Genomic DNA, 23,717 nt, shown 5'->3' on the forward strand with positions numbered 1-23,717 from the left:
AACTATTATAGTCCAATCTCTCAACAAAGCTCGCCCAAAATCTCTGGATTCAGTTTCTACTGATAAGCTATGCCAAGAGCTTTGCTGAGGAAAAGGTTCAAAAAAGCTCAACAAACCAATGCACAATTACCCCGCTATTAAGTGGTACTTTCTCTGTAATTTCTTAGCACTACCAAGGCAACCCATACATGATTCAAAAATCCCCAGTAAAGCCAACTTCAATTCAATATAATCAAACAAATATCCTTTTTACCATCCCCTCTACCACTTCAAAATTTAAATCAGTAATCCACACAAAAGTTGACAAATTTTATCCAGTATATATAAAACTATTCGGTACCGCAACTATCTAATAACTAAAACTACACTTCCAATTAAACATAAAAAGAAAAATTTACAACTTTAGCTAAATTATTGAAACAGTGTAAAATTACGCAAGAGTACTTTTCATTCGATTCAGTACCTCCGATTAGGAAGAAGGAAATACATCCTTAACCGCAGAAGCCGCCGTCAAGTAATTGAGCGTGTTCCTCAATGTCTCCTTCTCCCTCTTCAACCTCGCCGCGGTGTCCTCCAACTCAAGCAAGGCCTGCTGCTCCCTCGGGGCGCCCTCGAAGGTGCTCCCAACGAAGAACGAAAATGGGGTCGGAAACAGGTTCCGCCGAAGGTCTTGCGCCTCCTTCTCCGGCTTCCCGCCAAGCCGGTTCGAAAGCCTAATCACGTCCTTCATGTGCGCCTCGACCTCGTTCGCCAGCGCCTCTAGATCCTCTTCCCCGTCTCCGGATGGCCGGTCCTCCAGCCACGTCACCTCGGCGACGAGGTACGGCTTGGTGCGGACGAGGTTGGTCACTCTGAACCGCTCCTGTCCCTTGCAGATGAGGAAGAACCGGTCATCGACGAGGCGCTCGTGCTTGACCACCTCTCCGACGCATCCGACGTCGGAGGTGCCCGAAACAGCGTCGGAGTATATGACGCCGAAGCGAAGATCGGTCTGGAGGAGAGTGTGCATCATCATCCGATACCGGAACTCGAAGATCTGTAGGGGGAGAATCGCGCCAGGAAACAACACGAGCGGTAGGGGGAAGAGGGGGAGCTCTACGACGTCGTTGGACTTGGGAGGATTCGTATGGTGCTTCTCGGAGAAAGAGGAGGCGGAACACCGGAGAGAGTTGCTTCGCTGTCTGCGGAGGGAATTAGTTCTCCTTGAAAATAACAAAGAGTTTGGGTTTAAGGGAGAGGGAATGTTATTAGGGTTTAAAGTGGGTTTGGTAGAGAGAGACGAAGAGGAGGAAGGAATGAGCTGAAGAAGAGCCATTTCCTTGGGCGTCTGCCGTGTTTGTTTCAAGAGAAACTTGAGGTCAGGTTGCCATATATGCCTGTTTTGAGGGAATACACTCGATACTTCATTTTATTCTACTCTTTTGTGGTATATTTTATATTTTTTGGATTTTTATTTTTTGGTTGCTAATTAGAGGTGAATCTGGTGGTTTTCAGAGGAGGGAGAGAGGGTGCGGATAATATAGAGAGATGAAGACGACGAATTGGGGGGATATTAGGGATGTGGTTTTGGATTTCCCACGTGGGGTTCATGGAGATTATGTGGCACGTGCTTTTCCTACTCGTAATATAAATTTGCAAATTCTCTAAAGTCCATGTAGTAAGAATCATCAATCATGGGCTCCGAAGCCCATGTTACAACAGAGGGCCACGTTTGGTATGGTAGGCCCAATCAATGACGTGTCCAATATGCCCACCTGGGATGGGAGGTTGAAAGCCACATAAGCTCGAACTGGGAACCGTTCTGTTACGTATTAAGACCATAATTGGTTTTTTTTTTCTTTGTATAATGGCCATTTTTTCAACAAACAGTATTTATTTTATAATTTTCCGTCTAAATAAATAATAATATTTCTATTATCCCAAATAACGAAAAGCTAATGACCACAAGAATATAATATCATTTGTTTACAATATATTATATAATTAAAATTATTTATATAAATTTTAAATTTAATGACATGATACAGGACGAGAATGCTAACATATTAATACACGAAAAATGCTTAAATCCAAACAATACTGATAATTCGGATTCCGAGACGAAGCCATTTATTCATGCACGATGGAAACTTGAAAACGATGTAGCAAACAAAACGCACGGTCGAGAAACATAGACCTGATCAAAGTTTTGATTCTTCCATCTTTTTATTTCTAATTTTGTGTATATTGTATTTGTTATAATGGGAAAAGAAGACACTGCCGGACCAAACAACCAAAGGCACCGCCACAGTTCCGTTGGTGGACCGGATTGACACACGCAAATGCGTCACAGAATCGATACGCGGCGTTGTCGTTTACGGCAGATTCAGAATAATGGCACGTGGGTAATTCGGCTTCAAATAGATGACCTTTTATGGTAAATTCACAATTCGTTCAGGTCTTTGGGTCTATATATACCCGCTTACTGGCTACCTTAACATTCATCGCTATATCAAATTTGTCGAGATTTGCAAGTTGAAAAAGTACCGAACGAAGCAGGTGATCAGAGAGAAAATGGCGGAAGAGGGCCAAGTGACTAGCTGCCACACCGTTGATGCTTGGAAATTGCACATGCAGAATGGAAACGAGTCCAAGAAACTGGTATTTTAACCAACACACCCCCCCCCCCCCCCCCCAAAAAAAAAAAAAAAAATTATTTTTTCTTTTTTGTGTTTCTCATAAAATTTAGGGCTTTCAAGGGTTAGGAGTGATTATTTCGTGATTTGAATAAAATGGTGTTGTTGGGTTCGATTTGGTTCTTGTTTAGAAAAGCATATGCAGCTTTGTTTAAGAGTTGCGAGGAAAAGATAGAGCCACTGAATTGATTTCACTTCGCTAGGGTATTCACATATGACATGACGGGGTTTTTCTGTTGGCTGGTGAAATTTAGATCTTGGTGAAGCAATACAATTTTAGAAGCTTCGTTTGGTAAAAACTTCTCCTTGAAAAGGTCCAAATGTGATTAAACGTTGTGCGAGACTGTTTAGTTTTCATTTCGTTGTTCTTGCACGTGTTCTTCCTGTCCCCTTTAATGAGATATCTTTGAAATTCTTGATGCCATAACGAAGAAAGCTGCTTGACAGGTGGTGGTGGATTTCACGGCTTCATGGTGCGGGCCATGCCGTACCATTGCCCCAATTCTAGGAGAGATTGCAAAGAAGATGCCCGAGGTCACATTCCTGAAAGTTGATGTGGATGAATTAACGGTAACAGAACATAAACCCATCCCCTTCTCAAAAGTCTAAATTAAAGTTATTTGGATAAATTCAGCGTTTCTACTTTCTCAGGAGTGGGAAAATAAAATTAATAGTGATTGTTGTCTGCAGACTGTAGCTGAGGAGTATGAAGTGCAGGCGATGCCGACCTTTGTGTTCCTTAAAGAAGGCAAAGTGGTGGACACGGTTGTGGGTGCAAAGAAAGACGAGTTGCAGCTGACTATAGCAAAGCATGCCACACCCACTGCTGCTGCTTGATGTGTAACATGGAGGATATTGGAAACTCATAAATCCTTTTTTTTTGTGTTCTTTTCTAGTTTGCGCTGGGTGTGGTTATGGATCTTTCAGAAGATATCTAAAGGGTGTGGCTAGCTTATGTGTGCATGTATGCAGAGCTACACATCGCTTTAATTGATGTTCTGTTGTCTAAAATGCTTATGGTACTAAGTTTATGTTGTTGTTCTTGTTGTCGTCGCTCATACTGGAGCCATGAAACGAGGAATCAGATTGGTGGTCATGGTTTAATCTGTGAGTAGCTGACCTGATTTTGAGATGCAATAAAAGAATTGGATTGATTAAGTGCCAATAAGTGCATTGTTCATTAGTATTGGAATCAAATTATAGGATTAATCAATATTAGCTAACTAAATTTTTTAGAGCTCTTTTGGCAATCCCTGGCTAAGAAGCCGTGCTCCATTGAGAATGAGAACTTGTGTCTTTAGGGGTATGTTCCCCCTCAAGTCCAAGTTCGAACTGTTGATGCAAATAATTTTTAGAGACTTCTATCAATAAAAAACTGATGATTCCTCAGGTCGGGTTTGACTGGATGAAATCCATATTGCATTTGCATGATTGCTAAAATTTCTCATCATAAAAAAGAAGCCGTGCTTCCATGATCTCCATCTATCTATATAATGTTAATCTTGACGTGTCCTTATATCTCATTTGCCCCTAGCTGGCCGGAAAATGCGATCGCCTCTTGGGCTCTCTGGCATGGCAAAAATGACACAATTGCTTATTTCTCAGGAATGGGAAGTTAATAACCCTGATTGCCCAAATCCTTATTTCTGTTTACAGAACCTCTCGTGTGTGTGTGTGTGTGTGTACCAATCTGTGTTGAAGGACAGCGGAAATTCTAATATAAGCAAGCAAGGCAATAGGCAGCAAAAGTCCCAAATCTCCCGCAGACGACCTTCCTTTTGAAAAAGGAGGGTACTCTCAATGGCCCATGCAATGAGCTTTCATCAAATGCAAAGATGGAGTTGACACGACATTTAAGACTTCCGCCACCGCTGTATACCTCTGGGTGCCAGTGAATAATGAAAGGGACCTTCTTTGATCAGTCACAATCCCTTTAACAAAGTGATCGCATCCCAAGCTGGTTGCATCCTTGAGGTCATTATTTCAGCGTTGCACGTCTATTTTCAATGTAGGAGAATTGCAAATTTACAACCGGCAGGATCTGCCTGTATTGGAGGCTTGAAGCTGATAACGGGCGGATTTAAGACTCTGCTACTGTTCACATATGTTTCACATATGTTTAACTTGAAGCGAATGAGAAAATATACTTGTCGTGGCACAATTAAACCTGAACAAACCTATGTTGATCTGGAGGTTATGAGGATGTTGACTATGATGTTGATAATTGGAACCGTAAAGATGTAAAGGAAGTATGCACAGGCCAACCAAAACAAAATTCATCATCCAGAAGTTGCTTTTTAGTCTATCCTGCCCTGAGCCGCTTACAGATTCTGTTCCAGGTATGTTAGCACACATTAGTTATAGCAATCATGTTGGGCATGGGGTGGTGGTAGAGGAGTTTCTGTGGAGGGCGATTTCATCCATTTCCATTGAGTAAAGGAGCAGAGAAGAGGACGCTTTGTTAATATGAAGAAAGTGCTCACCAGTTTATGGATTCTTATAGCACTATGAATCTTAATCACGGACAGCGTAGCATCACATATTACACAATAAACAGAAGGAGGAGCAGAAGCAACAGCAATGACAGTAATTTAGAATGTAGCTTTAATTTAGTAGAAGCACTCGTCTTTACAAATAATCACTCTTCAAGCATATTCATGTCACTCATAAGGAGTTGTTGCTTAACTACTTTCTTCTACCAGTCCATATCTTTATATTGCCAAAGAATCATAAACTATATGTAGCTTAGCGATCTTAGCATTGCACCAAATCACTAGTAGGGCACAACACTTCGTTGAACCTTTAAACCGAAGCAGTTGCTTATCCGCCACAATTGACTTGCATAAGCATATTTTCCAGAAAGGGGGAAAAAACTGCTAATTGCCGAGATGAGATACCCTTGGCTATAAGTTCCAAACACTGACGACCTTGTACCCATCACTTCTTTTTCTTCACCACTCACTTAGTAGCTTGCCATCATATGCAGATAATGTAATTGCATCAGGAAGTATTACCTGCTTTTGCAGTCTTCTCATCTCCTTGAATTGATTTCAGTGGTTGTACTCACTGAAGAACAATTAGCTTCGACTGATAATCGCTTCAACACATCAGGGCATGGATCTGCCCCAAAGTTAGTATCGGATATGGTAACCATGCAACTCTCCTGCCCTATGCATTTCTGTAAAATATATCAAACATAAAGAAATGTTAATATGATGGTATTAATTGATGAAATCTGTAAATGTAGAACCACAACTAAATCACATCTATGACCAAAAAATATTATTGCAGTTAGGGAAATGCCTTCTCTAAAACTTCAAGAGAGTTTGGTGCATGACAAGTTCCCTTTTGGAAACTTCCACAAGTTCCAGAAGGAGTGCCAAAGCTTGCAAACTTAATAGTTGATATGGACTGCCCTGTTGCACACTGCAAGTGAACTTTGGCCTGATGCATCATATTTGATTCACCATGGCCCTCAACACTATAGTTATCAATCGTTGGGTGGTGCTCATATGAATCAGCACAAACACTTGTCACTGATCTCCGCACAAGAGAAATCTTTGATGCATCCCCGCCAAGTTCCTCAAAAACTATCAACAAATTTCTGGTTGGCTTTAACCAGGACCTTGGAACATGATACCTGAAGAATAAATCGTGTAATATAAACCAAGTGGAAATGTTCAATAAATCAAGCTCAGCCAGCCTTTTCCCTCAATTGAGGGCATATCTAAAGATTTCATTGCTCTATGCTAAAAGTTATTATTATTATTATTTTTTTTTTTGGCTTTGAGCGAATTGAATTCTAATACCATCTTTGAGTCGGTTGCCCACAACCAAGTTGACACTTTGTGGGCCTGAATGTCCCAGTGTAGCTGCAAGTACCGCAATCACCCTTTGCATAGGCCATCCAATATCTTCCTATGCTCTGTCCATTGATCCACACTTGGCCCTTCCCCATACTCCTCATGTCTAAAGCCAATGGCTCATATCCTTTAGGTGCATTGAAATAAGCCTGCCAGTCAAAAATAAATATTTAGGCCATGTTTGGACACTTAGATGAGATGATCTCAACATAATTTCATTCTCAAACATCACATAAACACAGAACACTTTTTAATTTCAAATCTTCAACTTTTTCATTTAATCATTACAATTTTCTCAAGCTTCTAAACAAAACACTAAAAACAATACAATTTTTTCAAATTTCAAAATAAAATTATACTAAAAAATTATATTCAAACAATATTTTAACTTTATAATATTTTTATTCAATTTTTTCTCTCTCTTTTTTCAAAACCCAAGAAAACATCTTAACTCAAATCATTTTACTACTATTTACAAAATTTTTATCTCATCTCATCACCCAAACATGTAGTTAGCCTCTCAAGTCTTTGACATTAATCAGACTTGCTCCTTTTTATACCCCTTCTCTAATCTTCCTTACCTTATACCACTTCAACGGACGCTGGCTTTGGATAGCTAGTGATCCACGGATCCAATCAACAGATGAGACTCTATCAGGAGAGACCAAATTCATTGCCTCTCCTTTCAGACCAACCTGTGTGCAGAGAAGACTGTGAGACTAAAACTTCTGGGATCTATATAACACATGATGAAACATAAATTTTTTTTGTGTGTGATAAGTACATGATGAAACATACATAAATAAGATTATCATATTTTTGTTTGCATATATATCCTTTTTCTGACCTGATAGGACCATTTTTGCAACGACAAGTCTTTTTTTCCTTCATCAAGACCATAAAGAAAAACTGGACCAAGGATTCCTGTTTGCCACATCTCATAATGCAACCCAATGTTCTTCAGCAACACAGAAAAATTCACCAGTCAGTCCCAGATATAATTCAATGACTTGAACGTTCAGTGACTCAGTTAAGTCAACTCTGGCTCAGCTTCTGCTGCCACCATGCTTAATTGACCCCAGCAGTAGGAGAACTGGCCAGTTAAATTGCACTCTAAAAAATGATTAAACTACCAGACCTGCATTCAGAAAGAGTCATGCTAGGGCACTAACCGGTAATCCCACAGCTATGCTGAGTAGTGCAATTCTATTTCTTCCTGCATGCAGGTTGACTGGTCCAGTAAATGTGAATTGCCTCTGTTCCCTGGTCCCAAAGGCTGATCCTATAGGAATAAATATGACAAAATTATTGAACTTCAATTTTGGGTATGAGAATCTAGGGATACAAGAAGTACTAACCCAATAGCAGAAGGCAAATTTTGAATCTCTTTTTTTGTTTCCTCCTCTTTTTAGGCCAGGATTGTACTCAATTACTAGTGAAAGTTAAATTCAGCATACCTGAATATTGCCCATTGATGAAGATATGAACGGCATGGCCAGTTGATTGCACACTAAGAGTGGGCTTTTGTCCTCGCAGAAATGATTCCGATGGATGAATGTTAACACTGAAATGAAAACAAAACTCAAAATTCAAAAGAAATATCTGAATATTAATGAAGACAAAAACACAGAATAGAATGTATAATGGGTGAGGAAATGTGCACTCTAGATATATCTCTGTCCAGTCTATAAGAATAAACAGACTATATTGTTAGTAGGCCAGAAGGATCTGACATAAACCCAGTTTCCTCAAGCCCCACACTGCTTGACACATCTTCCATTTCACATCTCTCCCTCACTCTTGCTCTTGACTTCTCAGCCAATTCCATATTCATTAAGTTGCACTACCAATCTATACTAATGAAGAGTAAATATATACATTGTTCAACTAGGCGGATACAGCGATTTCTTCTCTGAAATATGATAATCAAATCCTTTCAGATCATACCTCTTTTGCATAAACATTGGAATGAATGTTTGTGATTTTCAAAATGAGTCATAAAAATTTAGGTTTTAGAAGATTGAAGAAAGAGGTGGCGACATGTGCAACAAGAAGTTTAGTTTCATGAGATCCATAGGCTGCTAATCGGCAAGAAATTAGCAGAAAGATATTCAACAATCACATAAATCTAGCAGCTCACCTGGTTATGTACCATAGATAGTCACTAGCATCTCTGGTAACATTTATTTGCTCCAACAGTCCAACAGCTGTCATTGTTGAATGGTCTTCTACAGACAAAATATCTTCATCATAAGCCTCCCACGAGAACAATTGGGAATCAACCGGCAACATTTGCATCTGTGAAGTTTGAACTCCAACCTTTTTGAGGACATAATTGTGTTAGCCCGTGGTCCAAAAGAATAATCCACAAAATGAGCTACTCAACCACTAGTTGCTTTTTCTTTTTGACATGGACTACAATGAAAGCTAGAACTTCACTTACCCTTGCAGTATTAAATACCACATTTCTGCAGTCTGGAAGGATGCTAATTGACCAAGGAGGCAAATTGTAGTGCATGTTATTGAATGTCACCCTAGCAGCAGAATTTGAATGATAGTTTGCAAGAAAAGCTGCACACCGTCTTCGCCCTGAAGAGAATACATGTGCCTGGGAGATGGCCATGATCCAGTTAGGCAATTCCATTGGCAAGTTTAGTCTTGATACAAGTTTCCCAACTAACAGAACAAAGTAATGATCCATAAAAGAAAAGGCTGACCTGCTGATAGGTTCCTAATGAAGTAACAACGGGATCTGAAAAAACTAAAGCATGTTCACATAGCTTAATAGCTTTATGAAGTTCCTTCAGATGACCATGTTTAGGTTGCCTGATCAAACCTAAATACAGTGTGAAGTCGTTATTTGTGATTAAGAGTTCAAAATATAAACTAATTACCAAAATGCTATTCATATGGAGAAATCAGGATCCAAGAAGTATTGGACTCAAAGTAAGATAGAAACAGGAATTACTGATGTTTTGGATGCATGAGGGGGGGAAATTCAGAAGTCATTGAACCAATATTACAATGCTATAATGAATTTGAGTTCAGGGTACCATTTGCGTATTAGGGGAAATATCAAATGAATTACTCCATTTGTTGTGGTTCTGGAACTTTACAAATTACTTAAAAAATTCTGAATAATTCATGTATCCATGAATCATAACTAAAAGTATCTGGTTAGTAATGCCGAAATGCTGTGCACATTTAGAGAGCATCTAATCTTGAGAAATAGTCATGAAGATATGAGATTAGCTTTCTCACCATATTCATCAATTGGAGCATCATAATCATAACTTGTTGTAACGAATGGGCCACCAGCAGTGCGTCCGAAGTTGGTTCCTCCATGATACTGACAGAAGTAAGAAGTCATACACTAGGATCTAAATTCAATGACAGGCAAAATGAGTCCTTTTAAAACAAAGAACTGAATCATCCAAGATATCAAACCATGTAGTAGTTAACATATGAGCCACCCTTTTGTATGAAACGAGCAACTGCAAATGCCAAATCTTGAACTGGTCTCTGGTGAAATGTGCCTCCGAACTCTGTGAACCTAACCATTTGGGGGGAGGGGTAGCCAATCAGAAGAGTATGCATTCATTAAGTCATTTCTAAAGGTAGTGGTGAAGTACTCATTTACCAGCCACTCCAAGCCTCAGTCCACAAGGTAGGCTTGTAGGGTTTGTTGGGAGAGAAAGCATCACAGTAAAAACCATTGCATGCGTTTATCTGTGGTAAAAAATGGAGAGACAAAACTCAACAAATTTCAAATGAAACTAAAAGAAAACTGTTAAACACGAACCACCCACTAAGCGTTTTTAAGGAGAGAGGGCCAATGTAAACCTACGACTACAGCCAGGTATTAAAGTAATAATGGGAAACCGAGGCATCACATTATGTAAGGAGAATGAGAGAGCTGACCATGGGGTCTGGAGCATCGTCTTCCTTGCACATCACCCATGGGACTCCTGTATTCAATCCAACAGCCATTTTGGCCGCCCAATTTATGTACGCATGCCCAGCACCTCCGAAAGCCTTACTCTCCGGTCCATACTCATTTTCAATCTAAGCAAACCAGGAAAAGAATTATACTGCCAGTCAGTTCATATAAGTACCATCCACCGTCATGGTTTATAAGTGCACAACCCACTCTTTCGCCATTTCTTTCCGTACTTCTTCACAACCCCAAGTTACTACTCGTACATATCTTAAGATTCAGGAAAAAAGAATTTACGGTACCCAAAACTTTACAAGGACCTATATCCAGTAAGGATACCTGAGAAAGGATGATGGGGCCTCCTTGTGATGCAAATAGCCTCTCGTTCTTCATCATCTGGACAATCTTCTGGGTGAAGCCTTCCATTGCCATCTTCATGAGAAAACATTGACAGATTTTCAGATATTAAACCAACATCTGCATCATAATTGCTACTTTCGTCCTTTTTTCCCTTCAATTTGATTGATCACATTACACCCCAAGATTTCAGGAAACAAGAAGAAATTAGAGGAAGGAAAACCTTGAAAGGCTCATTATCTGTTCTGAAGCTGATTCCAGGAACATACTTCAGCCAAACAGGGAATCCACTGCACCACGGAGAGAATGACAATCAAAATCAAGCCCTCCAGACAAACTAATATTACAAATAATAACAACAACCCGTATCATCGGGCATCTATTCTGCCACAATGAGACATAAGAAATGGAGATCTGAAAATAAAAAAAGTGTGCAAGTTAATATGTACCCAAAGTTCCACTCTGCACAGATATACGGTCCAATGCGGAGATGAGCATAGAGTCCTACTTTCTGAACTGTCTTAATGAACCGTACCAAATCGTACCTCCCTTCAAAATTATACTAAAAACCAAGTTTCAAAAAGGGCAAAATAAGCTTAGAACTAAAAAATAAGTGTAAAAATAAGCAAAAAGACTAAAACAAAGAAGAAGTAAAAGATGCTGCAGATAGAGAATAATACATTTCCAGGTGAAGGTTCATGACCATTCCAAAACACATATGTGTCTATGACATCCAAGCCTCCATCTTTGGCCTTCATAATAAGGTCCTCCCACATCTACACCAACACCCATTTCACAAAAACATCAAAGTCTCGCAATTAAATCAGCTTTTTTAAGAAGATCATCAAACGTGAAATAAAAACCGAGACATACTTCAGGTGTGCTTCTGGGATAGTGAATGGAGCCGGAGATGAGGATTCTCCTTTGGCCATTGATGATGATAGCCTTCTTATCGTAGGTGATACTGCACTGGATCAGCTCAGAACCAACAACCAAGGTCGTGAAGAGCAACACTAGAAGCTTGGAAATGGAAACTGAGCGAGTTTCCATGTCTCTCTCTCCCTCTCTCTCCAACTATGTGGAGGTAATCTTGAAAAAGCTCTGAGTGGCGAAAGTCTGTAAGAGACAAGTTCTGGGCTTCTGATCTTCTACTGCTACTCTTCGGCACACTGCTTCTCTGCTACGTACCATCTTATATATTGTAGTCTCAAGCTTGTCAGCTCAGAACAACTGAACAAGTGCGCTTTTGAATTAAACACCCCAAATAATATTTTAATTTTTTAAAACCAAAAAAAGCTGGCACAAATTGAAATTTTATTTTACTGTTGTTATCTGCCAAAAACAAAAAGGGAAAATAACAATTACATAGTTGATGACAGTTTACGTTTTTTAGGCTGTCATAAAGTTCCTGAATACCAATTGAAAGATGTATACTGTTAAGGTATGATTCATCAGTGAACCCAGTTAACTTAAATAATGCATCTTTTCTGTAGACTACAAATTAGATCAACTTGTATTTTTGTATGTGTCGGCATAACAAGAAGTGACTTCACTTCATTAACAGCATTCATAAATTTGGGTCCTCAGATCTCAGTGGTTGGAGTATTAGGTAATAAGGGATTAATCTAAACTCAGAAGTCAGAAGATAGCAGCGTCTACTAATAATCTAAACTTTCCATTGCCAGACCTAACCTGGAAACCCATTTATATTATACTCCTTTGCCTTGTTTGCATCTGTGACCCCTCCTTTCCTGTCACCAACCATACTCCCATTTTGTTATTTGTTATTTGTGGATGACAAAACGTTGTCTTGTGAGCATAGATGTCTCAAGCCTTGTCCAGTAGCCTATAGGCACTGGGTCAGTACCATGCCACCATGTGATATGTCTTCCATGCCTTTCTATATCATCTTACATTGTTCATACATTCCCTCTCAATGAACGACATGTTGAAATGGTAGGTCACCATGTTACCCTTCTTCTTTTTTATCTTTTTGGCATGGGACTCCCCCATGACCCCCGCACTTTACTTTGGATGATTGTTTTACTTTCTTTGAAGATCATCATAATATTTCCAACGACTTATTCTATGATATGTTTATTAGATAGGATTATTAGATATTTTTCGCTTTTTTCCACTGTACAAGCCGAGAGATTAATCATTGCATGTTATATTTGCCCTGGAGGTGAATCTTGCAATCACTCTACAGGCAGAATGCACATTCCCTACATTAAAAAAATCCATAAATCTTAAATGGCAAGGTAGAGTTATTTTTCTATATTATTTAAATAATAAGATTTGATTGATAAGATTCAAATTTTAAATTATTTGTTTCTCAATCAAATTATGTCATTGTGTTATATACACTAGATTATTTTTAGTTTTTCTTGTAAAGTATTATTGTTCTATTTTGAGGGGTATGGGTGTAAAAAAGTTTATAAGGTACCCATATTAATGAGCATCCACATGTAGATCATTAATTAAAATGAAAGATCATTACCAATGCTCCAACCAAGCTGCCACATGCACCATTATTAATAGCGAAATAATATAAGAGAAATTTTATTTGCAGTCTCTAAATAGAGACTGCATGTGCAAGCCTTTCATCAAATAGAAAAAAAGTATCATTTTGATAAAGATATTATTGTAATTTTAAAAAAATTTAAAGACAAAATTAACTATGCTTGTAATACAATCTCTAAATAGAGACTGTTCGTAACATTGCTCTGTTTATAATCGTGAGTGTGTGAGTACTGTATAATTATTTTTAAAAAAATAAATAAATACGATATTTATATTAAAAAAATTAATTTTTTAATAATAGATTTTATTATTTTTTAAAATAATTGTATAGTATTTACTTATTTTATGATTTTATATAATATTATTTTTATTAATATATTTTATTAAAAAAAACAAAAAACAAAACCAAACAAAAACATTGATTGATATTGATTTTATCACGATATATTAGATCTCCAAAAATTATTTGAAAAGGCAGGCGGGCAGAGCCACTTCGGTTAAAGAGCCGAACCCCAAGACAGCGGGCCATTGCTCGGATTCCGTGGAACGTGGTTTCTTCGACCGCGGTCTAGTACTTCTCGTTGAGCAAGCCTGGGATTCTTTGTGTACTTCCGTTTTTATTTTTCTTTTTTGCCCTTTAGCATGCGTCATTCATTCTCTCTCATTCAAGACGTACTGTACCCTATGCTAGGGCACTATGGTCCTAAAGGGTTGCCAATGCCTAATAGGTAGAAATTTGATTGCCTAGAAAATATAACCCAGAAAGAAAAACTCTTTGGTATTTATTGGCATGTTCAGCCACGCTCATGTTTTCAGTCTAGATCAAATGAAAGGAACGTGCTCATTATTTACAATTTTAATTATATTTTTATTTACAAAATTCAGTTTATTAATTTTTTAAAACAATTTTAAATTTAGATTTTAAATTTTATAATTTTCAATATATCAATAATAACTGATATGTAGTAAAATAAGTTTTTTATAAATATGTTTAGTATTTTTTTATTATTATTACTGGTATGAATTTCTCAAATAATGCTAAATGTTGCAAGACACGTGTCACATGCATCTCTCTTTAATTAAACTCGTTTTTTATGGATGTTTCTGATGATGTATAGCTTGAACATGAAATCCGCATCACTTTTCAAACAATGAATCTAAGTCTGCAGTTAGATGTTTAATTGAGTTGAATTCAGATAATAAAATATTATTAGAATATTATTTTTTAATATTATTATTATTTTAAAATTTAAAAAAATTAAATTACTTATTATATTTTATGTCAAAATTTAAAAAAATTATAATGATAAGTTAAAATGAGTTGAGATGAATTTGACTTCTCCTGTAGAAGGAAGCGTCGGTGGCAACTCTGAATTATGCAGACTATCGTCCTGCTTAAAGAAATAGAAGCATAAACGCGTTGTGAGGAGGGGATTTTTCAAATCCTAACTTTCTTTTTGTATTAATAATTCACCTAATTTTTGTTTCTGTATCTATGATTCGAGTCGCTCGTATCCTAAACCAACTCGGGCCCAACTCCCCCACCCACAAAGGCTATTTATTGTACCTTCCAACTTTAAATATGGACGGTTTGTTAGTTTCCACCTTCCATTGCAATGGCTCCTTTTGTATTCTTAAAGATTGTATAAAATTAAATTATTTTATCTTATTTTACATAATTATTATAATTTTTTAAAATTTTTATACAAAATATAATAAATAATTTAACTTTCTTAAATATCAAAATAAAAATTATATTAAAAAATTATATTATAATAATATTTTATTTAACTTTTAACAAAATATTTTATCTTGTTTTATCTAAATAAGTTTGGTTACCAAACTCATCTCAACTAATTATTACAACTTTTTCAAATTCCAATATAAAATATAATAAACAATTCAATTTTTTTAAATTTTAAAATAATAATAATATTAAAAAATAATATTCTAACAATATTTTATCATCACAACTCAACTCAACTCAACTCACTTCAACATCCAAATATACCCTTACCTAAAGTTACTGATTCAAATCAATGATTAAGCTCTTAATCTTTAAAATCATATAAAACTTGTATGAGTCACCCTATACATAATAAGTATCATTGAACAAATTAATCCCTATTTTGAAAATTGTAGAGGATGGATCCCTTTGACATGGGCCCATGATCACACATGCATTTTCATAGGAAGCCCTCGCTTAGAAGGAACCTCAATTATAATGTTGTCGACTTTTATTTGTAATTAGTGTTAAATGGGTCCTCTCTTCGTCTAATCTTAATTTGGTTTCTAATATTTTAGCGTTAACAAGAAGACAAGGGCGGTGGGGACACCGTTGATGCGCCGTTTGTTTCTCGCTAGTGTCAGTGCATCGCATCTATTTAATTTAGCACCCCTAGATCTCCGTTCCGTTTACGTCGGTGGGAGCCGTTTCGGTTGTCCGAGAGACGGAGTCGACACATTTCACGTGTACCCCATCGAGATGGCCAAATCCCAAAATATCACACGCCGTTGGATCACGTGTAACGAACGGTGCAGCAACCTGGGATACCCTACCAGTTGTGAATCGTGATTGGTGTTTATGATAAGTCTCTTAAGGCTCATGTGGTGTGGACCCATTACTATCCAAGTTTGTTGCCTTTTCTTTTCAACATCTAATTGCAAATCACCATTGACTGAGGGACGATAGCCGCAGTGCCCCAAAATTCCAAATCGCAATAGGATCATTAGCTAATTTGATTAAAATAAAATAAAAAATCATCTAAATTATGAGAAATACAAAATGCGGGCTAATGATCATATTATAATGAATAATAATATACCTATAATTGTTTTATAATTTATTTTACAACCAATCAATGCTATTGTGCAATTTCATTAAAAATAATTTCAATTTACATACTTTAGGCAAGAAGATATATTTTATTTTGAAAAAGAAAAAGAAAAAAGAGATGGATGCCCAAGATCAAACTCTTAAACTATTTTAGTTTTCTTTAAATAAATAAGTTAAATAAAGGGAAAGTCTTCTTGCAAGTGAGTTCGCGCACCAAACTGCACACCAATGTTGACATATAAGGCATTCATTTAATGAAACGATGCGAATTGAGACAAAAATAATTTTTGTGAGATATATGACATTCTTCTTCCCTTAAAACTTTTATTCTTTTATTTTTATTTAAAAAAAAAACCATATCAGTGTCAATATGTAATTTGATGTACCAAACTGCTTGTACCTAACAAGACTCTTAAATAAAATTTATTGGCCTAAATTACTGTCTTTATGTCGTTTCGATCTCAAATTTTAAGTTAGTGAAACTCAAGTCGTATTCTAAAACGACCACATAAAACTATACAAATATTTTGAAAGTTTTTGTCAAGATATATGAATGTAGTAGTAAATTATTATTTTTGAACGTTTTTATTTGTAAAACAATATGTTTTGGTCATTTATTTACTCTAAATAATATATAAAATATCTATTTTTGAAATCGTAGACAGGACTTGGATACAACTAAAAATGTAAATGTTTTGCCCTGCTGCTAGTGATGTCTGGGGAGAGAAAAACAACCCACTCAAAAAATGTTTTAATACAGTTTCTGATGTCTAGGAACTGTGGTAAAATTTGAGTGAAAATCTGAAGTCAAGACGTATCGAATATGTCGTCATTATTATGAGAAATATATAAACTAGGAGGAATGCTTTCGTTTTTTATAACAAGTTTGATCGATCAGAGATAATACTTCAGAAAGCTATAAAGAGTTTGGAAGACTATCAATCTACCTAACAACCTGATCAAGATCACAATGATACTGTAGTGGATGCGATGTTAAGGATATGGAGGAAACCTGCAACTGTAGAGGCAAGAGCACTAAGAAGAGCAATGAATTTATGTGTTGATCTAGGCTTCTCAAAGGTCATATTTGAAGGGGGCGGCCAAGAGATTGTGGAGGCAACTAATGCACATCAAGAGAGTTGGACAACAGTAAGTCCTCTGATCCATGATATCAAGTGTATGATGAAAATCGGATTGTGATGGAATGTATCATGAGTTAACCTTCAAGCCGATTGGTCTGTTCACCCCAACATAATAGTTCCCCAATAATAACTCTCCACGTAAGGCATCCAATTTACCTATCCTGCACCCACCCAATAGAGAATCAAAAGCTCAAAAAGCAAAATCCTCTTCTTCTTCGAAATTGACGAGAGCCATTTCCTTCACAGCAAACCCATTCGTCTTCTTCCCCTCAGTCCTATCTACCCAGCGATTTCCTTCACAGCAGACCCACTCGCCTTCGTTTGGTTTCCTTCGTCTTCCACCCTGAGCTTATCCAACGAATGCCAAGCCGCAGCGGACTGATTTCACGACCCCCAATTGACGGACTATTTCACAACCCCCATATTTTGCAAGTATGGCCTATGTGAAAATGGAAGACTCAAAGAAGCAGTTGATCTGTTCGAGGAAATGGTCTCAAAGGAGCAGGTCTTACTTGATGCCCTAACTTACAATGTTTTGATCAATGGGTTCTACCGTGTAGGAAAAGTTTATTGTGTTAGGAAGATGATGGAATTTATGAGGAAAAATGGATGCACTCCTCATGTATTCAATTACTCAACCCTGGTGAATGGATTTTGTAAGGACAAAAAACTGTTAGAGGCCAAAGAAGTTTTTGATGAGAAGAAGAGCTTCCGTTTGAAACCGGATACAATTAGCTACTCGACTTTAATTAATTGCTTCTGTAGGGCTGGAAAAATCGATGAAGCTACGGAGTTTCTCAAAGAGATGAAAGAAAAAGAATGCAAAGCTGATACCGTGACCTTCAATGTGATACTTGGAGGGCTGTGCAGAGAAGATTGGTTTGAGAAACTTCCCTGCAATGGTGTTTATCTAAATAAAGCTAGTTACAGGATTGTGTTGAATTGATGGAGATGGGTTTTAAACCAGAGCCAAACTCGTGGGCTCATGTGTTGGAATTGTTTTGCAAAGAAAGAAAGTTGTTATCTACATTTGAACTGCTCGATGAATTGACTGTTAAAGAGCTTTGATTCCACATCTATATTGTCAACTAAATACATGGGTTTTCGAAGCAAAACAAGAACAATATATCCTTGATTTTGACCCAATTGAATCAATGATAGATTAGAAATTATCATGTACCATGGGGGTGGTAGGTTTTCTGAAATTCTAAATAGTTGTGTAAGCAATGAGATACTTGTAAAAAACAAGCTATTTAAGTAATGAGAGAAGCTTGCAGTTTTTGTGTTTCCTTTCCACTATCCCAATCACAGGCTTCCTAGGATCTCATGAGAGATCATGCAGCCCCATCCTCTTTCTGGAACGAACGGTGATGGAGGAAAGTGATGGCTCACGACGATGGAGTAAATTACCAGGGGGGACGATATAGGAAAATACGGGGCGACAGAGCAAGTGTCGGGGGGGGTTGGAGGAAAGTGATGCTCTGAGCTTGGCGGCAGCGACAGCTCTGGAATGAACTACGATGGAGAAAAGTGATGGCTCACGGCGACGGAGGAGAAGTTCATTGCACGGGTTTTAGAGGCAAATGTGCACGACGAGTGAAATCTTAAAAGTGAAATCTGAGGGAAAGTGGAAGGCAATAAGTGTAATCAGATGGAAAATAGTGTATTTTACTTTTTTATGAAATAGTTTACGTGTTTTGCTGTGATTGGAGGCTGTTTATCCCCTAAGACCAGCCTGTCTATTCTGAAGAGGAACTGATGTATAATTCAACTATAAGGAAACAAATATGGCTGCTCACAACTTAGCTAAATTAGTTATTTCTCTACCAGAGGAGCACATATGGATGGAAGAGTGCCGCATGCAAATAATGGATGTGATTGTAAGAGAGAGAGCTTGTAATGACTGATGTTTTATATAAGCAGTGTTGGTTTGCTAACTCTAGTTTGATCCCAAGGCAATTATCATAACTTTATTATTGAATTTTGGGATCTAATTGTCAATTGAAACAAAGGAAACAGAGTGTGATACAAAGCCCAGAATGCTTGGACAAGGCAACGGCCCAGGTTATTCAAATCTGGGTCTTTTAACGGAGAGTAATAAATTTGAGTTGTCTGGCCCACATTGATAACGCTGTAAAAAGAGCCTTTTTTTTTAGAACAAAAAGGAGAGTTATTTTTTTTAGGGAGAGTTATTAAATACTTATAAAGTGTGAATGAATTAATATTTTTTTAAAGTATCATGTTATTATAAAAAAAAATTACTTATATTAAAAAAAAATTACTTTTTTTTTAAAAAAGGTATCATGTTATTAAAATTACTTATATTAATATTAAGGGCTCGTTTGTGTAATGAGATGAGATGGTTTTAGCTGAGTTGAATAAAATATTATTAGAATATTATTTTTTAATATTATTATTGTTTTGAGATTTAAAAATTTTGAATTTTTTATTATATTTTGTATAATAATTTGAAAAAGTTATATGATGGGATGAGATGAGATGAATTGAGAATATTTCTGTATCTAAATGGTTCTAAATTTTAATTATGTGTCTATACCTAATAATTTGTGTATATATAAGTAAATAATTTTATCGCAATATTCCAATAATTTTTGTATAATTTCTACACTATCTTTCCATTCTTATCCCACGATGAAGTGGCACTAACCATCAACTTTTGAGTTATTTTTTAAAAAAAGTAAAGAGATGATGATAAAAAGTGACACAATTATAAAATAGATCCTTTGGAAGAATTACTCAACAACCAGATTCGGGTGCAGCAGTGTCCTAACAAATTCTGCACTACAATGAAATATTCTAGAATAAGATTTTATGTTTTCTGAGTGCCACCTATTGGCTCCCACGGAGGGTTATAAAGAATATAGAGCTGTTGAAATACAAATGCCTTGGTTGAGACCTTTTATCAAACACTTCCTTTTGTCTCTTTAGGTACTACGTGTTAGCGATGTCACAAACGTTCCTTAATTTCTCTTGCAATTGACTACTGTACTATGAAGATGCAATGAAGAATAAGAATAACAATTGTGCAATGAACATAAAGTAAAGGAAAAGCGTCCTTAAGCATATTTGAGACCATCACACGTATGGAGTTTTTCTACCAAAAGATGATGCCCTTTTTTGTTTTCGTGGGGATTCAATGGGGCATCTAATTCTCTGCTATTCAATGTTTTCCCTCCAAAGTGGAACCCCGTATTGGGTTCTTCGAAGTAATTGGACATCAATTTTTAAGAATATATATCTGCACTCAACATACACCCTTTCGGCTCTATTAAATTCCTCCCACATCTTGCTTACAAACTCGGAGCATGCAACGCAGTCACATTTGCTCTCTCCATCTTGGCCTTCCTGTCTGTCTTTGGTCGCTTCTGAAACATGGTACAGAATGATAATTGATAGTACTATTTTGTTTTGTTTTCTGTTTAGGAAAGATGTTGGTTAATCAGAAAATGTTGGGATGCTGTTGCCACAGAATTTTGGGGATGCTTCAGCTAGGAGACCCATATCAGTTGGGCCGTGGGGAGGTCTGCAAGGGCTGGCTTGGGACGATGGATTTTACTCAACAGTGAGGCAACTGGTAATAACACACGGAGCGGGCATCGATTGCATCCAGATTGAATACGATGAGAAAGGAACCTCAATTTGGTCAGGAAGGCATGGTGGAAATGGAGGCGACAGAACAGACAAGGTTATTTATACCCTTGCTCGCATAATCACTTGGTACAGAACCCAACATAATCTAGAAAATGTCTGCAACAAGAATAACGAAACTGTTTTACGACTCGTTTGATAAGTAACTTACACGAAAGTGACGTGTCACTCCATCTCCTTTGTGTTTGATTGACTTATTCGTTCTTCTATTCTTTGTCACTTGTATAGATCAAGCTTGATTACCCGGACGAGTTCCTAACTTCAATACATGGACACTATGGTGGCTTAAATGACTGGGGACCGGTCTTTATTCGATCGCTTACTTTGGAGAGCAACAAGAAAACATATGGACCATTTGGTATCGAACAAGGAACCTATTTCTCATTCGCAATGACTGGGGCAGGATTGTTGGGTTCCATGGAAAGAGTAATTGGTATCTTGATGCGATCGGAGCTTATTTGAAACCGATTGAAAAACAATACCCCTCCAAAGCTTTGGCAAAGTATCTTGCTAATGGGACTGAGAAGGCTGGCTACTCTGTAATACAAACGACTGAAGATGAAAGCATTGACGTATATCCTATTGCAGTAAGACCAAAGGATGAATTCGGCAACCCTCTAAAGAAACAAGTCAGTGATCTAGAAAAGAGTGGAGTTGGAACCATGGGAAAGGTATTCATTAAGCAACCTCTCTTACTTTTTCTCTTGAAGTTTTAACTACAATTTTTTTTTTTCCTCTCAATTTTTATATGTTGCACGAGAAGAAGATGATCTAATTATTAGGTTAAAGCTTAATTCATTTCAGATGCCTGGTTTTGAGAAATTAGTGCCATTCAAAGTTGATGGCAATGGCGTGGTGACCTATGGGCCGTGGGGCGGTACTGGTGGGACTATGTTTGACGATAGAATGTATACGGGCATTAAACGAATTAATTTGTCCCGCAATATTGTTGGAATTGTATGGATGAGAGTTTTGTATGATCGGGATGGGGATGCCATTTGGGGAAGCAAACGTGGAGGCAACGGAGGGTATAGAAATGAAAAGGTACTAAATCAAGCTGGTCTTTATTCCCTGATTAGGTAGTATTTTATTGTGCATATGGGGGTACCTAGGCTATTTTAGAACTTCAAAACTCCCTCACTTTTTTTTTTTTTTAATCTTTTTTCCAGTTAGTCTTCGATTATCCATCAGAAATCTTGACGCATATAGTTGGCTTCTATGGTCCCATAATGTACATGGGGCCTAATGTTATAAAGTCCCTCACTTTCTATACAAATAAGACAAAGTATGGGCCATATGGAGAAGAACAAGGAGCCAGTTTCACCACCAAACTGAAGGAGGGAAAGATTGTCGGAATCCATGGAAGAGAGGGTTTATTCATAGATGCACTGGGTGTACATGTTATAGAAGGGAAAGTAATGCCTTCGAATCCTTCTCCTTCCAATGCAATCAAGTCTGCTAACGAACCCCCCATTGCAGAGGTAGATAGATATTCATATTCTTCGGTGGTCTAATCTATAAGCATTTTCTGCATGCCAATATGCATATATATATATATATATATATATATTTATATATAGCTAGGAAACAGTTCGTAGATCATGGTTTATATACACAAAGGTTTATAATTGTTTGTTTTTTCTATTCTTCGATTGGGTCCAGATTGCTGGTGGTGTTATAAAAGAACCAGCTCCATGTGGACCAGGTCCATGGGGCGGGGATGGAGGAAGACCATGGGATGATGGAGTTTTTTCTGGGATCAAGCAGATATATTTGACAAGATCATCAGAAGCCATTTGCTCGATTCAAATTGAGTATGACAGAAATGGACAATCTATTTGGTCCATTAAGCATGGGGGTAACGGAGGAACCTCCACACATAGGGTACTTAATTCTTATCGATCGATCATTCAATTTCGATCTTTATGATACTAAAGAATACTGTTTTTCTTGGGAAAAAAAAAAAAGGAAACAGAACAAGTGAGTTTAGCATCCATTGATAATACTATATTAAACTTCGTAATTTTGAGTGCAGCTGCAATTGGAGTACCCGCATGAAGTGCTGACTTGCGTATCAGGGTATTATGGTTGCATCAGTAGAGAGGAGAGGCCTAAAGTGGTAAGGTCACTGACATTGTACACGAGTCGAGGTAGGTACGGTCCGTATGGGGAGGAAGTAGGGACATATTTCACGTCAACCACGACAGAAGGCAAGGTGGTCGGTTTCCATGGGAGGAGTAGCTCCTACTTGGATGCCATTGGAGTCCATATGCAACACTGGCTCGGAAGTCAGAAACCTACAGGAAAGTCTTCTCTTTTCAAGTTGATCGATTCTTTGTTCTGAAATATAATACTTTTTTAATCATAATGATAATAATTCCTAACATATTATTAAACCATGTCTGATATACATATATGCTTCTATCAGTCTATGTCTAATGTATTGTGCTCCCAACTCCAAGGTCAATAAAATTGTGTGTTTGATCCAAGTAATATTTCCTGAATATTCATTCCAATACGATTCTGGGCCTCTGTCCATGCCCGTGGTACAACTATTACTGGGCCATATTCGGGTCTCGTTTCGGCCCATAAACATTAGAAGTGAGCGGGCAAACCCAAGTATATATGCTGGGCAAGATCAAAACCCATTGGCGTGTGTTGATAAAGCATTGAACTATGAGACTTGGGCCAGAGGACATCCACAAGTATCTGTTA

General features: G+C 37.4%; 5 protein-coding genes across 5 annotated transcripts; 3 read left to right on the top strand and 2 right to left on the bottom strand.

Moving 5' to 3' along the window:
- Positions 1-300: 300 nt before the first annotated feature.
- LOC121259893 (lon protease 2-like) lies at positions 301-1,416 on the bottom strand. Its single transcript, XM_041161698.1, has one exon. It carries the CDS (start codon positions 1,313-1,315, stop codon positions 470-472), a length of 846 nt encoding a protein of 281 aa, XP_041017632.1. The 5' UTR covers positions 1,316-1,416; the 3' UTR covers positions 301-469.
- Positions 1,417-2,293: 877 nt separating this feature from the next.
- Positions 2,294-3,840, top strand: LOC121259894 (thioredoxin H-type 2-like). The gene is made up of 3 exons (XM_041161699.1): positions 2,294-2,640; positions 3,123-3,245; positions 3,366-3,840. The coding sequence occupies exons 1-3, from the start codon at positions 2,404-2,406 to the stop codon at positions 3,510-3,512; spliced, it is 507 nt and encodes a 168-aa protein (XP_041017633.1). The 5' UTR covers positions 2,294-2,403; the 3' UTR covers positions 3,513-3,840.
- A 1,416-nt stretch (positions 3,841-5,256) lies between these two features.
- On the bottom strand, positions 5,257-12,100 carry LOC121259890 (beta-galactosidase 5-like). Its single transcript, XM_041161695.1, has 19 exons — positions 11,706-12,100; positions 11,513-11,608; positions 11,282-11,394; positions 11,056-11,122; positions 10,815-10,907; positions 10,460-10,603; positions 10,179-10,267; positions 9,986-10,091; positions 9,800-9,887; positions 9,256-9,374; positions 8,982-9,146; positions 8,679-8,857; positions 7,996-8,102; positions 7,711-7,820; positions 7,386-7,496; positions 7,120-7,233; positions 6,485-6,687; positions 5,979-6,315; positions 5,257-5,853 (listed from the first exon to the last, which is right to left on the bottom strand). The coding sequence occupies exons 1-19, from the start codon at positions 11,880-11,882 to the stop codon at positions 5,707-5,709; spliced, it is 2,565 nt and encodes an 854-aa protein (XP_041017629.1). The 5' UTR covers positions 11,883-12,100; the 3' UTR covers positions 5,257-5,706.
- Positions 12,101-17,181: 5,081 nt separating this feature from the next.
- LOC121260269 (pentatricopeptide repeat-containing protein At5g18475-like) lies at positions 17,182-18,279 on the top strand. Its single transcript, XM_041162094.1, has 2 exons — positions 17,182-17,340; positions 17,767-18,279. Exons 1-2 carry the CDS (start codon positions 17,182-17,184, stop codon positions 18,277-18,279), a joined length of 672 nt encoding a protein of 223 aa, XP_041018028.1.
- A 2,529-nt stretch (positions 18,280-20,808) lies between these two features.
- On the top strand, positions 20,809-23,488 carry LOC121259891 (jacalin-related lectin 3). Its single transcript, XM_041161696.1, is given in 7 exon segments — positions 20,809-21,039; positions 21,231-21,399; positions 21,402-21,673; positions 21,792-22,046; positions 22,172-22,483; positions 22,665-22,886; positions 23,038-23,488. Coding segments are annotated over 7 exon segments (1,770 nt in total). The 3' UTR covers positions 23,347-23,488.
- Positions 23,489-23,717: the final 229 nt, after the last annotated feature.

This window comes from Juglans microcarpa x Juglans regia, chromosome 4D (assembly GCF_004785595.1).
Source record: "Juglans microcarpa x Juglans regia isolate MS1-56 chromosome 4D, Jm3101_v1.0, whole genome shotgun sequence".
Taxonomy (NCBI): domain Eukaryota; kingdom Viridiplantae; phylum Streptophyta; class Magnoliopsida; order Fagales; family Juglandaceae; genus Juglans; species Juglans microcarpa x Juglans regia.